Source organism: Eulemur rufifrons, chromosome 2 (genome assembly GCF_041146395.1).
Source record: "Eulemur rufifrons isolate Redbay chromosome 2, OSU_ERuf_1, whole genome shotgun sequence".
In the NCBI taxonomy this organism is placed as follows: Eukaryota; Metazoa; Chordata; class Mammalia; order Primates; family Lemuridae; genus Eulemur; species Eulemur rufifrons.
The window spans coordinates 24,159,669-24,173,571 of NC_090984.1; the positions used below are offsets into that span (position 1 = coordinate 24,159,669).

General features: G+C 49.7%; 1 protein-coding gene across 1 annotated transcript in view; it reads left to right on the top strand.

Moving 5' to 3' along the window:
* The window catches only part of HEXA (hexosaminidase subunit alpha), a 29,348-nt gene extending 15,910 nt beyond the window's left edge, over window positions 1-13,438 (top strand). Inside the window, exons 2-14 of the mRNA XM_069482105.1 lie at window positions 1,424-1,516; window positions 2,391-2,456; window positions 4,005-4,051; window positions 5,187-5,297; window positions 6,194-6,295; window positions 6,773-6,905; window positions 7,830-8,010; window positions 8,847-8,933; window positions 9,219-9,291; window positions 10,333-10,516; window positions 10,718-10,808; window positions 11,486-11,590; window positions 12,956-13,438. Coding sequence (XP_069338206.1) covers window positions 1,424-1,516; window positions 2,391-2,456; window positions 4,005-4,051; window positions 5,187-5,297; window positions 6,194-6,295; window positions 6,773-6,905; window positions 7,830-8,010; window positions 8,847-8,933; window positions 9,219-9,291; window positions 10,333-10,516; window positions 10,718-10,808; window positions 11,486-11,590; window positions 12,956-13,019 — 1,337 coding nt within the window. The 3' untranslated portion in view covers window positions 13,020-13,438. The remainder of the gene's footprint in view (window positions 1-1,423; window positions 1,517-2,390; window positions 2,457-4,004; window positions 4,052-5,186; window positions 5,298-6,193; window positions 6,296-6,772; window positions 6,906-7,829; window positions 8,011-8,846; window positions 8,934-9,218; window positions 9,292-10,332; window positions 10,517-10,717; window positions 10,809-11,485; window positions 11,591-12,955) is intronic.
* Window positions 13,439-13,903: the final 465 nt, after the last annotated feature.

The following is a 13,903-nucleotide window of genomic DNA, read 5'->3' on the forward strand; positions in this document are numbered from 1 at the left end:
TCCTTTTTTTGAGGGGGGCGTGGTTAGGGTTTAAGAATGGAGTTGTGAGTTGACTTGGCCCAGAATTGCCTCAAATTCCCTTCTCCCTGCAGAGTTTAGGCAGGTATTGGTGTGGGGATACAGGGTACTTACTGGAAGGGGAAAGAATATGTTTATTCACGAAGGCAGGAAAGTACCTCTCCTTAGCTTGTTTCTTGGCACACCTGAGAGCTGAGATGCAGCCGTGCGGTGGTGCTCAGGAGGTTTGAGCAGGCTTCCTTGAGAATGGTCTGAGGCTCTCGGGTTCCTTCCGCCTGGAGATGGGTAGCATCTGGGATTCCAGCTTGTTTCTGAATTCTCTCTCCCTGCCTTCTGCCAAGCCGTCCTGTCCCCAACTGTGTAGTGCCATAGGAAGTCACGAATGTGTGGTGCCGGTGGGATGCATCTGGCTCCAGCAGGGAATAGAGAGGGGTTTATTAAGTTGAGGCTTGGGGCAATGGAAGCAGAGCCACCCAGAAAATCACAGGGAAGAACCACTAGGAGGGTAGGAAGAGAGAGGGCATTACTATTTTGGCTTTGGCATTCTTTCTGCGTAGACTGGAGTCTGTAGAGCTATAGCTATATTAGATAGTACGTTGGCTCATTCTGGGTGGCTTTCCACTGCTTCGCAGAAATCTGTCTTGGGAAGAGGAAGAAAGACAGCAGGATGGGCTGGTGCCCATGTGCCTTCCCTGAGGTATCAGCTGCATCATCTCAGGCCTCCTCTGCATGGGAGAATCTCCTATCATCTGCTCCATCTGCTCACTTTAGCTCCTGGGCGTTTACAAAGTTGGAAACCCTTCATCTGGAGCCTTCAAGAGCAGTACTACTTACAGTACCAGTCTGCAAGGAGATAAGAAGCATATGTACCAGAATGTGAGACTATTCCCTTCATTGAGAAAATCTTATTAAAAAGTATTAGAACTGGATAGTGTGTTTACTCTGACATAATTGATTTACATTCTGGTGTCATATAAGCTTCCTATCTAGTGACCAATGAGTAACACAGTTTGCATATTGGCAGCTAATCTGCAGACCACACTTTGGGTAGTCATGCTCTAGAACTGCCGCTCCTAGAGAGGCAGTTGAGGTCTTGAAATTGTATGCTTGGTATAATCCAAGGGAAGCCAGAAATACAGAGCCCTGATTAAGAAAAGCTGTCATCCAGATTGTTCATACATGGGTCACATCGATACTGGGGAGAAAGGGAACACAACTGGAATGAAAAAGTTGAAATGGATGACTAGGCCATGCCTATGCCAAGGGCAAATGCCACGTCCTCCCTTTCCTTTTACCACAGGTGTGTGAACTGAGGGACTAGAGCTAGGGACCCTACGGGGGCCTTGGTTTTGCCTGTTACTTCTGACGGCAGGTTAGCCACACTGAGCTTACCCTGTCTTTGCAGGAAAACGACATACATTGGAGAAGAATATATTGGTTGTCTCTGTGGTCACATCTGGATGTAACCAGTTTCCTACTTTGGAGTCAGTGGAGAATTGTAAGTACTGCCCTGTCCCTGTCCTAGAAGAATAAGCACTTGTCTGAAGCTATTACTTTGGCCTGGCAGAGTCCCCCATGACCATGGGAACCAAGTCCTGAGAGCCATAGAAGATAAGTTTATCCTATGGAGAAGCTTAACAAGTGTCTGAAGGCTGGCTGCGGAATGTCACACTGGCTATTTATTGAGTCCCACAGGATGCCTGCTTTCTGGACTGAGTACATTTCTATTTTAGGAAAGCGTACACTTTGCTGATTTTCTCTAAGAAACCCTACACTGGGGAGAGAAGGAGTTTTTGATCATTTATACTGAGATGAAGCTAAGTCATTAATCCTGTGACTGCCTCCTGTCTTCCCTGAGCAGCAGCATTTGGGGACTTCTCAGCCTCCAAAGTGAACATTCGAGTCTTGGCTTTTTCCTCACATTCTTGGATGAAGTATCTGAAACCTTAAGAAAAAGGGAAAGGAGGGTGATCACAAAGGCTTTGGGAGCACTGGATCCCAGACTCCCCTGAAAGCGTCCTTATTCCCTTTGCCAATAGGAGACTTTTCATATTTTCAGCTAAAAACAGGATTTCACGTTTCTGCTGGGAAACTGACCACGAGGTAGGTGGTGCCTTGCAGAGGACTCTGCTCCAGCCTGACTCTCTCATCAGGCGTCATCTTCCTGGGTCTGCAGAGCCACTGTGATGACCACCCACCCACGCTGGCCCCAGGCCTGGCCATCTGGCAGCTGTCCTACTCTGGGGATGTCTCCTCACTGAAAGATAAAAAATATATATATGATCTTGCTGGGTGTTTTTTACATAGAACATCTGATCTGTAATCTGAGAGAAGAAGACCTGGACTAAATGGGGTCATTTCTGTCATTTCAGATACCCTGACCATAAATGATGACAAATGTTTACTCGTCTCTGAGACTGTCTGGGGAGCTCTCCGAGGTAACAAGGTGGGGCTGACGCAGAGAGAGAGAGAGAAACATGACGTGGGAGGGTTGGTGAGGTGGGAGGACAGGACTTGGGGCCTAGCGAGTATGCCCGCTTTAGAAAGTTTTCTTTATGGAAACCAGTTGGAGTGTTTCGCGTCTCCGTAGAGCTGTCCCTAGAAGTTGTCAGGTTTCACCCTGTGCAGTGGCAGCAGCTCCCCTGGGCGGGCGCTCTGGGGGGAGGGGTCGGAGGGTGTCATGACAAACACTGCCTGTCCAGCTCTCACTAAAGACACATAATTAGAAAGGTTCTTTAAAAAGGAAAGCTGTAACAAAAGAAATAGATAAATGTAAAAAAATAAATAAATAGTAATAAAATATGTAGAACTATATATTTCTGGAGAAAATGGGGAGTTTACTAGCTAACAGGTGAACAGGTGACAGGCCCCTGCCCTTCCTCTCGGTTTGCTGAAAAGGTGTTTGTTCCCTAGGTACAGACCTAGCCAAGCACCTCTACTACGTTGGGTAAATGCTCTCCTGGGAAATGATGAGGCAGTTCCCGCAGAACCACACCTTGTTTTAGTTTGTCATTATACCTTGCCCCTCTGTGCTTTGGAGAAATAGCGTGCTGACTCCCCTTTCTGACCTCGTAACCCTTTTGTGCAGGTGCTATGATTAGTGAGATGGGGTAGGGGGATCTGGGACTCCAGAGTGCTGGGTGTCAGAGTAGGGAGAAGCCAAAACAGTGCGCTAGCAGTCTGCTTCAAACTAGGTGCTGAGTGGCCACTAAAAGCTCATGGATTCTTTCATTTTGATATTTGGGGACTCTGAGAATCCTTCATGGGGCTTCTGCGGGGTTTCCGGGGATGTCTCCCCATAACATATAATGCTCTGGACTCGACGTACCTGTGCTTGGGCCTTGCTGGCCTCTGGGGGACTGTGTCAGTCCTGGGGCAGTTGCTGCCCACCACACCTCAGCTCCCTGCAGCTGGGTCTCCTGTGAGACTCTGCAGAGAAAGCGTGGATGCTTCTTTGTCTTCTAAGTCTAGCTGTGGGCCCAGGCTTCTTGGAACCTCAAGCTTATGATCACTTTCTCACAATTGAATCTGGGAGAAGTGAAGGGGCAACAGAGTGGAGACCCCTTTTCTTAGCTCCCTTAAGCTCCTGATGGATTTATTCATGGAAAGCCTTAACTTTGCAGGCTGGCTTGTCCCTGCATGTGTTCTCATGAGAACACATCATGGCCTCTCTTTTTAATATTCCTGTGAGTTCAAGCCTTAGGAAATATGGATAGGAGGTATATGGGTTTTGAAGGTTAGTATGTTGCAAGAAAGGGCACCAAAACCCCTTTCCCTGCCACCTCCCAAAATAAAAATTCAAAGTAAAAATGGATACTGGCTTCCTAGTGTCCCCTTTTCATAAGTATTAAGAATCATCAAGCCTATGCTACATCCATTCACTGTGTATCTAGACATTGTGCTCTGTCACATTGAGAACCTTCCCAATGGCTGCATCTCTTTTTCCACGTTCTGAGTCTCTCCTCTGCCTCTCTCCTTCTCCGTAGGTCTGGAGACTTTTAGCCAGCTTGTCTGGAAATCTGCTGAGGGCACGGTGAGTGTGGGCCCTCAAAAAGGGCTCCTTTCTAATCTCTGGGGTTTTCTTTTTTAAAAAATGTATTTATTTATTTTTATTTCAAAATATTAAGGGGGAGGCCGGGTGCGGTGGCTCACGCCTGTAATCCTAGCACTCTGGGAGGCCGAGGTGGGCGGATTGTTTGAGCTCAGGAGTTCGAGACCAGCCTGAGCAAGAGCGAGACCCCATCTCTACTAAAAATAGAAAGAAATTATATGGACAGCTAAAAAAATATATATATAGAAAAAATTAGCCGGGCATGGTGGTGCATGCCTGTAGTCCCAGCTACTCGGGAGGCTGAGACAGGAGGATCCCTTGAGCTCAGGAGTTTGAGGTTGCTGTGAGCTAGGCTGACGCCATGGCACTCACTCTAGCCTGGGCAACAGAGTGAGACTCTGTCTCAAAAAAAAAAAAATATTAAGGGGGTACAAATGTTTTTGTTCCATGGATACCTTGTATAATGCTTAAGTCGGGCTTTTAATGTGCCCAGCACCAGAATAGTATTCATCGTGTCCACCTGATAGGTAAGTTTTCACCCCTCACCCCCTCCCATCCTTCCCCCTTCTTGGTTTCCAGTGACCTTTGTAGCTCTTTGTACCCATATTTGCCCGTCGCTTAGCTCCGAATTATCTAATCCCTGGGGTTTTCTCCCAACGTAGAGAGTCCTGGAAAAATCTTATTTTGCTTTAGACAGGGTCCTGGTGGCTTGCAGTAGCCCCAACAGGAGCGTAGAAGGAGATGTGGATGGAAAACTGGTTTGGTAGATTAGGTCTGTTTGGAATCACTATAATTTGGTTCCCCTGAGTCATTATTTAGTAATGACCTTGAGGCCACACTGCTTTGTAAAAAATAAACATGTTAAGAGTCAGAAAAATCCGGAATTTGAAGGCTGAGTGGTGTGTAGGACAGTGTGTCTGGCGGCGTGGGAGAGTCACTGTCTGGGAGGGTGGTGGTTTATGATCACTGGTATAGAGGTGGGGGGCATTTGGGGAGTTTCCCTGAGAACAGTTATAGATTGGCTTTGCAGGGATCTTGGGAGAGTTTTCCTCACCCCCCTGTTCCCCATGGTAAGCTCCCTTTGAACCCTGACATCTTCAATGTTTGGTCCACACAGTTCTTTATAAACAAGACTGAGGTTGAAGACTTTCCCCGCTTCCCTCACCGGGGCCTGCTGTTGGATACATCTCGCCATTACCTGCCACTGTCTAACATCCTGGACACTCTGGTACCCAGGCCTTAATGCCTTCTTTGCGCTCAGGGTTCTGGGGTGATGGGGCAAGGGAGAGACCAAGTTCCATATTCTTTAAGAGTTAGAGGGGGAATGTGTGTAACTCTGTGAGCTCCTGGAGAAATATAGAAGAGGAATTGCTCCAAGACTCAAAAATAAGAAGCATGACTCAAATCTACCCCACTGGCTACTATGGACCAATGTTTATGCTGATTCCAGGGATACAGAAGGTGTTTTGGGCAATTGGCTTCTTTGGCCAGGTAGAGCTAACTTTAGTTTAGACAAGGTCATAGGAGGGAGATGTTCAAAGCCTTAGCTGGGGAAGTTCCTAACTCTCTTGTGTTTGATGTGCAATCTTCTCTGACAACTGATGTTCTAGATCATGTGCCTTTTCCTTTGCTTCTCTGGTGGAACCAAAGGAGTCAACACATCTATCAGCCTTGGCTTCTGAGATTTATGAGTTAAGGGGCTACTAAGTTCCCAGCAGGCCTCACAGTTTGTAAACACCAATCAGATAACCCAACACTAATGGCGGGAGGAAGTGTTGATCTTCAGGCTGTTTGAGGGGTATGGAGACTCCAGGGTACCATGGTTGCTGCGGTCCTCCTCTCAATGTGGCCAGAATTCATCTCAAAAAGAGGAGAGACCACTTCTGTCAGCCATCTTTGGATATGTCCTGGAAAAAGAAGAAATGTGCTGGATCTTCCCTCCATGCCAGGCACTCCCTGATGGGAAGGTTTGAGAGAGAGAGAGAGAGAGAAAGACCCTGTAAACACTTCACTGGAAGCTGGGGTGGGTTGAGCCTGTTGGGGTGTGTGGAGCAGCCTGCCAGCCTGCCCAGCTTTCCAGGTTTGAGGCTGTGTTGGGTTCACAGTGTGTGCTCTGACCTACAGGATGTCATGGCGTATAACAAATTGAATGTGTTCCACTGGCATCTGGTGGATGACCCTTCCTTCCCATATGAGAGCTTCACTTTTCCAGAGCTCACCAGAAAGGTACGTCCCAATTTCTCCCAGACCAAGTTTATGGGTTGATGTTTGAGCCTGGCTGGGCTGTCAGGGACAATGGCTGTCATCCTAAACAGCCAGTTTTAGGCAGACATACTGACATAGGGGAAGGACGGTGGATTTGGAGTCAGGAGACTTTAGTTCAAGTCCAAACTTTGCCATTAATTTGCTTTGTGACCTTCAGGAGATGATCTCTCCTGGTCTCTTTTTCTCTATATTTATTTATATTCTGCTAAATGGACATAATACCTACCTTGTTTATCTCAGTGGCATTGTAATATTCAGATAAAACAGATTTGATAAGTTGTGGGAAATTATGATCAAGTTCCTTGAAGATAGTCCCTGATAGCAAAGGGCTATGAACAGGTTTTCTGATATCTGGGGAGTCCTTTGGGTATTTGGGGTATCTTTTACTGTGCGAGCCTTCAGGAAACGAGATCCTGAAGGGTGTCTTGTGCCTTTCAGGGGTCCTACAACCCTGTCACCCACATCTACACAGCACAGGATGTGAAGGAGGTGATTGAATACGCGCGGCTTCGGGGCATCCGAGTGCTGGCAGAGTTTGACACTCCTGGCCATACTTTGTCTTGGGGACCAGGTAAGAATAATGTCTGGGATTGGAGGGAGTCTGCTGATCATCCTCAGTAGGGGGCTCAGGGAATGGGCTGTTGGGTATGGCATGTCCCAATGTTGGTCCCTGGAGGAATGTTTTCCATCAGCTTCTTCCTCTTGGTCATTTAGATAGGAAGAACTTCGAGCAAAGGAGACCTCTTGTTACTATGAAAATATGGGCAAATTCTTCTCAGATACCCTTGCTGGTGGTTGTGCCCTAGAGTGGATGCTGAGGAATCCAATTCCCAGGGTAGAATCTGAAAGAAAGAACCCCGGGGTGGCCTCCAGAGGTTCGAGTCGGACAGTCACCACTCCTGCTCACTCATCTCTTCTGTATACTCCGGCCCCCCAGACTGAACCCCACAGGAAGGTTAAAGGCAGGTTGAAAGAGGCTACCGGCCTTATAGAAAATTGAAGATATCTTGTGGCCTCAGCCTCAGGAGGGAAAGACTCTGGGCCAAAGGAGACGCCCCTTAGGAAATGTAGAAATATTCTGCATCCAAGTTGACCCCACGTACTGGAGAAGAAAGAGAAGAAAGATTTTGCCAATGTGGCTGGATCAGGCTCTCCCTCTGCTTTTCTGGCTAAAGGTGGCAGGAGAGCAGCCTTCGGGAGCAAGGGTGACGCCTGCTGGAGGTAGCGCATGAAGGCAGGAGTGTGCGCTGACAGTTGTCTGGCTGGAACCCAGCCTCCGCCCGTCTGTGCTTGTGGATATATTCTTATTTCTCTGTGACTAAATGATGGTGACTACTAGTGTCTGTGAGTGCCTGAGTGGGCCTCCCTCGATGTGTGTGACGTTTATGAGCACGATTGTCTTACTTTGCGTGACTTATGTCCTTATCTGTAGAACTAACTGTGCATGAGGGTCTGTGTATTTGTGATGCTTGTATGGGGTTCTCTCTTGGTTTAGGAATCCCTGGATTATTGACTCCCTGCTACTCTGGGTCTCAGCCCTCTGGCACCTTTGGCCCCGTGAATCCCAGTCTCAACAATACCTATGAGTTCATGAGCACATTCTTCTTGGAGGTCAGCTCTGTCTTCCCGGATTTTTATCTTCACCTTGGAGGAGATGAGGTTGATTTCACCTGCTGGTATGAGCTCTTTGATCTTCCCATCGCGCCCGATGAATTGCTTGCTCAGAATAGAGGTTAGCACCCAAGGGGCCACCTAATTCAGCTGCTTCTCAGGGGCTAACCTCGAAGACAGCAGTCTGTCTCAGCTCACGTTGCTTGGGTCCTGGGCCTTCCCCTGTCCACCTGCAGAGAAGGCCCTACCTGAATTTGGCAAGGCTGTCAATGTGAACCTCTCCTCCTCTCTCATATCCTTGAGATGTTTGTTTTAAAAACCAGCTCTTGGAAAAATTCAGGATAGAGAAAAATAATCGCTTTTTATGAAGGCAACCCTCAGATCTAGTGAGCTCAAAAGAGGTTGAGGGGCTTCTCTGAGAACTGGGCACGAGAGCAGTTTCTGGGGAAATAGTTTTGCTCTTTGGAGACATGAGCAGGGCAAAATATTCTAGAAGGAGAACACGGTGAGCAAAATGCAGGTGCTGTGAGGCAAGGGGTCTGCAGCAGGTGACAGACAGCAGGCTTGTCAGCCACCTAGACTAGCCGCTAGGGAAGCCAGACTCGAGTGTGTGGACCCAGTGCTAAGACCCTGGGCCCACGCATTGCCATCCAGAGAGAGGATTAAGATCTGATCTCTTTGGGCGTTTGAACTTAAAACTCATCCTTTCTCAGCCTCTGTCAGCAGTGCCCTCCACAAAGCTTTGCGTAGCCACACCTTCCTCAGTTAGGGCTTCTGAGATTCTTGGCTATTCGGTTTTTCAGGTGAAAGGAGGAAGTTGTGGGAGGCCAGGTGACTAATCCCCAGACTTTAGGCTTTCAGGATATTGAAAAATTGATCTTCATTTTTTCACTGGATTCAGGAAGTCCAACCCAGATATCCAGGACTTTATGAAGAAGAAAGGCTTTGGTGAGGACTTCAAGCAGCTGGAGTCCTACTACATCCAGACGTGAGCAAGGAAGGAGGCTGGGCGGGGTCCCTTGGGGGTCACCTCCTGTGGGGTCCTCACTTTCCATATCAGGGTCAGGCCCTCCTTGCCCACTTTCTGGGCCCCTGAAGGGTCCCCTTGTCTGATCCCTTCAGGTTTGGAGCAGTCAGTTCCCCACCCTGGGGAAGACACTGCTCAATTGGGAATAGACCCTCGGCCAGGCTCAACCCCTAGAGCACTGGCACAAACAGCCTGGAGCCAATCTGAGCTGAGCAGATGCTTTCTTGACACTCGTCTCCTCTGCAGGCTGCTGAACATCGTCTCCTCTTATGGCAAGGGCTACGTGGTATGGCAGGAGGTGTTTGATAATAAAGTAAAGGTGAGCCGGGGCAGAGAAGAGAAGGAGCCACCTGCATTGTCTCCCTCTGGTCTCCCCAGCCCTTCCCTGCCTCTGGAGGGACTGATTTCTGGGTTTGGACTAGGCTTTAACGGTCAGAGCACTCTCCTATTCCCTCTAGAAAGGCTGCAGAGGTATGAGCCCCGGGTTTAGGTATCAAAGCCTCTGTCCACCCTCCCTTGCTGCCAACTGATCAAGAGTTATTTCTGCTGCCAGGTCACCTGGGATTCCTGAGACTGGCATGATGAGCTGGATTTTCCTTCCTGAGTCATAGACTAGGGTCTTCCAGGTCTGTGGGAGCAGGGCTACCTTCTTCGTTTTTCATCAGTTAGATCCTAGCCTCCTTCACATGCAGGGGCTCTGTGGAAACCCTGTCCTGTGCCCAGTAACATCTAGAGACTCTTGGGCATAGTAGCACCTGGGCCCCATTGCTCGCCTCCCCAGCTCACAGCCAGTGTTTCTAGCTCCGTGTGGACAGGGCGGCTGCAGAGGGCCTGGAGGGAGAGCAGCAGGGAGCTCTCTCAGGGTCTGTGGACTCCTCGGCCTCTGTATCAAGGTGTGAGCACAGCAGTTAGGAGTCATAGAGACCTACCTTTTTGTTGTTGTTGTTGTTGTTGTTGTTTTAAGACAGAGTCTCTCTCTGTCACCCAGGCTGGAGTGCAGTGACATCATCATAGCTCACAGCAACCTCAAACTCATGGGCTCAGGGGATCCTCCTGCCTCCCAAGTAGCTCAGACTACAGGCATGTGCCACCACACCCAGCTAATTTTTCTACTTTTAGTACAGACAGGGTCTTGCTATGTTGATCAGGCTGGTCTTGAACTCCAGAGCTCAAGCAATCCTCCCACCTCAGCCTCCCAGAGTGCTAGGATTATAGGCGTGAGCCACCGTGCCCAGCCCATACTTTTCTGCTGGGAAACAGAGGGAGGACATAGCCCTTGGCCTAGGTTGCCTGCATGTGAGTGAGGCCCAGGAATCTCCTCAGCTCTGTGCTATTACTGCCATTTGACCTTTTGTGACAGGTTCAGCCAGACACAATCATACAGGTGTGGCGAGAAGAGGTGCCAGTAAGCTACATGAAGGAGCTGGAACTGATCACCCAGTCCGGCTTCCGGGCCCTGCTCTCTGCCCCCTGGTACCTGAACCGTATAACTTACGGCCCTGACTGGAAGGAGTTCTACCTAGTGGAACCCCTGGACTTTGAAGGTGAAAGCAGGGTGCTCCCCTTGCTGACCAAAGGAGGCTGGGCTTAGGGACAGAGTGGGAGGCAGGAGGGCCTGGGCCGGACATTTCAGGGTAGGAAATGAAACAACTTATCTGAGGAGAGGGCCACATTGGGAAGGTGGCTGAAGGGGGGCCCTAGAGTTACCCCCCACCACCAGCCTGTTCTTACCTGTTTTCCCTCAGGTACCCTTCAACAAAAGGCTCTGGTGATCGGGGGAGAGGCCTGCATGTGGGGAGAATATGTGGACAGCACAAACCTGGTCCCCAGGCTCTGGTAAGGGTTTTCTGGAGAAGGTAGAGGGTAGGCTTGCGGGCAGGGGCTCTCCCTGACAGACTCAGTCCCCGCTAGCCACCTCCAGACTGGCACCCTCCTCTCAGGCCTGAGGGAGAAGAGGCAATGCCGCGAGCCTTCTATTTGTCTGTGATACTCACTTCCCACGGGACTTGCTTTCCCTCCAGTGACCCAAGAGGTGTGTGCGGGGTAGGGGTTGTTCTCTCCATCTCTCAGGTAGAAATAGTGAGGCCTGGAGAACAAGGCGGCGTGCTCAGGATCCAGCACTGAGAGTCCACGATTCCCGCGATCATACTTTCCTCTGCTGTTTCCTCAGCAGCCTTGCCAGGCATGGTCAGGTGTGGCAGGTTTACGTTTTAAGGGCATCCACTGCTGCTGGCACTGCCAGTTAATGATACCTTTAAGGCTGATTCTTATTCCCCTGTCTTTGGGAGAGGAAGAGAGTGGCATCACTGTCCACAATTTAATGAAGATGGAGCTGAGCCCTAGAACTCTCTGGGACCCGTCCAGCCAGGCTCTGCCTCTGAACAAGGTGTAGATCACTTGCCTTGGCCCTGAGCTGGTCCAGGGGCCCTGGACAAGGGGCAGCAGCCTGTGGATGTCCAGCATCTTTGCAGGGAATACATGGCCCACCCTGGCATGTGCCCCATTCCCTGCAGGCCCAGAGGAGGGGCTGTTGCTGAGAGGCTGTGGAGCAGCAGGCTGACAGCTGACCTGAAATTTGCCCATAAACGTCTGTCACGCTTCCGCTGTGAGTTGCTGAGGTGAGTAGGCTGCGGGGCTTTCCTAAGGTGTGGGTGGCGCAGATCCAGGGCTTGGGACCCCCTTACTGAGAGGAAAAGGATAATAACAACAGTTAACACTTACAGAGGCTTATAGGTGGCCCTGCATATCCCAGGCTTGTGCATCTGTGGCTTCAACCAATCGTGATAAAAAACATTTGGGAAAAAATAAATAAATACATAATGCAACAATAAAAAATAATACAAATAAAAAACAATACAGTATAACTATTTACATAACATCTGTGTTGTATTAGGTATTATAAGTAATCTAGAGATGATTTAAAGTGTACAGGAGGATGTGCATAGGTTATATGCAAATACCATATCATCTTACGTAAGGGATTTAAGTGTCCATGGATTTGGGTGTCTGTGGGGTCCTGGAACCACTCCCCTGCGGATACCAGCCATGACTGTACTTTGTGGCAGTCGCTGTGCTAAGCCCTTTAGAGGCACTACCTCACTGACTCTTCACCACAGCCCCGTAAGGTAGGTGCCTTCTTATCCCCATTTCAGAGATAGACAGATGAGGGACAGAGAAGTGCAGTCCCTTGCCCAAAGTCACTAAGAAGCAGGATTTGAACCAGACCAACTTTTGGGGCTCTCATGACATCTTCACCTCTGTTGGGGATGGGCCTTTGTAAGATAATCATTTCCTGGATTCCTTCATTGACTAGGTCTTGAGATCTTGGGGGACACAGCCTAGTACAGACCAGAGGCCTGGGCCGAGCGTTTTGGGGTCTAAGCCTCAACTGTCTGCAATTCACTGGGTGACTTTTAGCTGGTTCTCTAAGCATGTTGCTTAGATAATAAAGGAAGCATGCCTAGAGGTCTATAAGGAGATTGATCAGGTCTTGTGACTTCTAAGTCTGAGACCTAAGGACGAGATTTCATGCCCAAGTGCACGGACTGGACAGCTCCCCAGTGCCCGACTGCCACCGCATTTACAGCGCTTTAGAGCCAGGAACAGAAGGCTAAGTAGGCCAAGGGCATTGGGCAGCCCCCAGGTGTCTACCTGTTTTCCAAAGGGACTGAATTATTTGGTGCTAGGGTACAGAGACAGGCAGGATAGAAATAGGGGGATGTTCCCCAAAGTTCCTGGGTCTCTCTGTATCACAATCACCTGGGGTACCTATTCGAATTACAGATTCTTGCCAACACTTTGCCCCTCCCCAAGTGAGAATCTCTGGCAGTGAGAACCCCACATACTTTTGGTGTACAGTGACAGTTTGAGAGTCACTGAAATGGGCAAGGGGAGACTGTTGACTGTGGTGGAGATGCTACTAGGGCCTAAGGCTGGCCCCTTCTGACGGGCTCATCTTGCCATTTCTCCCTGTCCTCTTGCAGGCGAGGTGTCCAGGCCCAGCCCCTCGATGTAGGCTACTGTGAGCAGGAGTTTGAACAGAGCTGAGCCAGTGCCCCAGGCACCGAGGAGGGTGCTGGCCCTAGGAGAGGTGGTGGGGCCAGGCTTTGACTGCATCCCGGCCAGGGGACGGAGCCCCTTGCCCACGTACCCCTGTGCCTGGAGAGAAGGGGGCTGGTGCTGGCACTGGCGTCCAATAAAGAAGTGATGTGACTTTTTTTTATAATAAATATGGACTACCTGTGTAAAAACACAAAAATGTGTGAATGGCCTGAGGGTAAGAGAGCGGCCAGGACTGGCTTCTAAGCTGGTGAGAGTGAGTGGGCTCAGCAGGGCCCAGCCAGGTTGGGTTTAGTATCTGCCCCTGGATCCCAGCTGAGGGCTGGGGATGAAACCTGTGGCCTCTGTAGCCTGTGTTCTGCTCTGCTCACCTGTGAGTTATGTCACTCCTCTCCCACCCCTGACCATGTTCCTCATTCTCAGCCCGGTCACTGCACATCTGTATTACCACTCCAAGGCTCTGGTTACGGAAGGAGACATCGTAGGGCCTGCAGGAGTTCCAGGCAATGTTAGGGCCCCAGACCCGGCCTGGTCACAGAACAGCTCCTGCCCCATGCATGGCTCCCGCCCTTAGAGCCATTCTCCTTTGGGTTTCTTGCTACTTCACCTTCATACGACCGTTACTTAAATACTGTTGAACACAATGTGGTATAGGCAGTGTGGTAAGGTGTCGAATTTGAAGGACTCAGAGGCCCTAGCCAACTCTGAAATAATGCGGGCATCTTCCACCCCCTCCTCTCACCCACTTTCAGCCGATGGCACAGCCAAGGCCATGAGAACAAAGCCCCTGGGGGGCAAGGAGGTGGGCATGTGGCTCTGAAAGGGAGTCTTTGCAAATGTGACCAGTTTTCTCTGGGAGGAAATGTCTCATT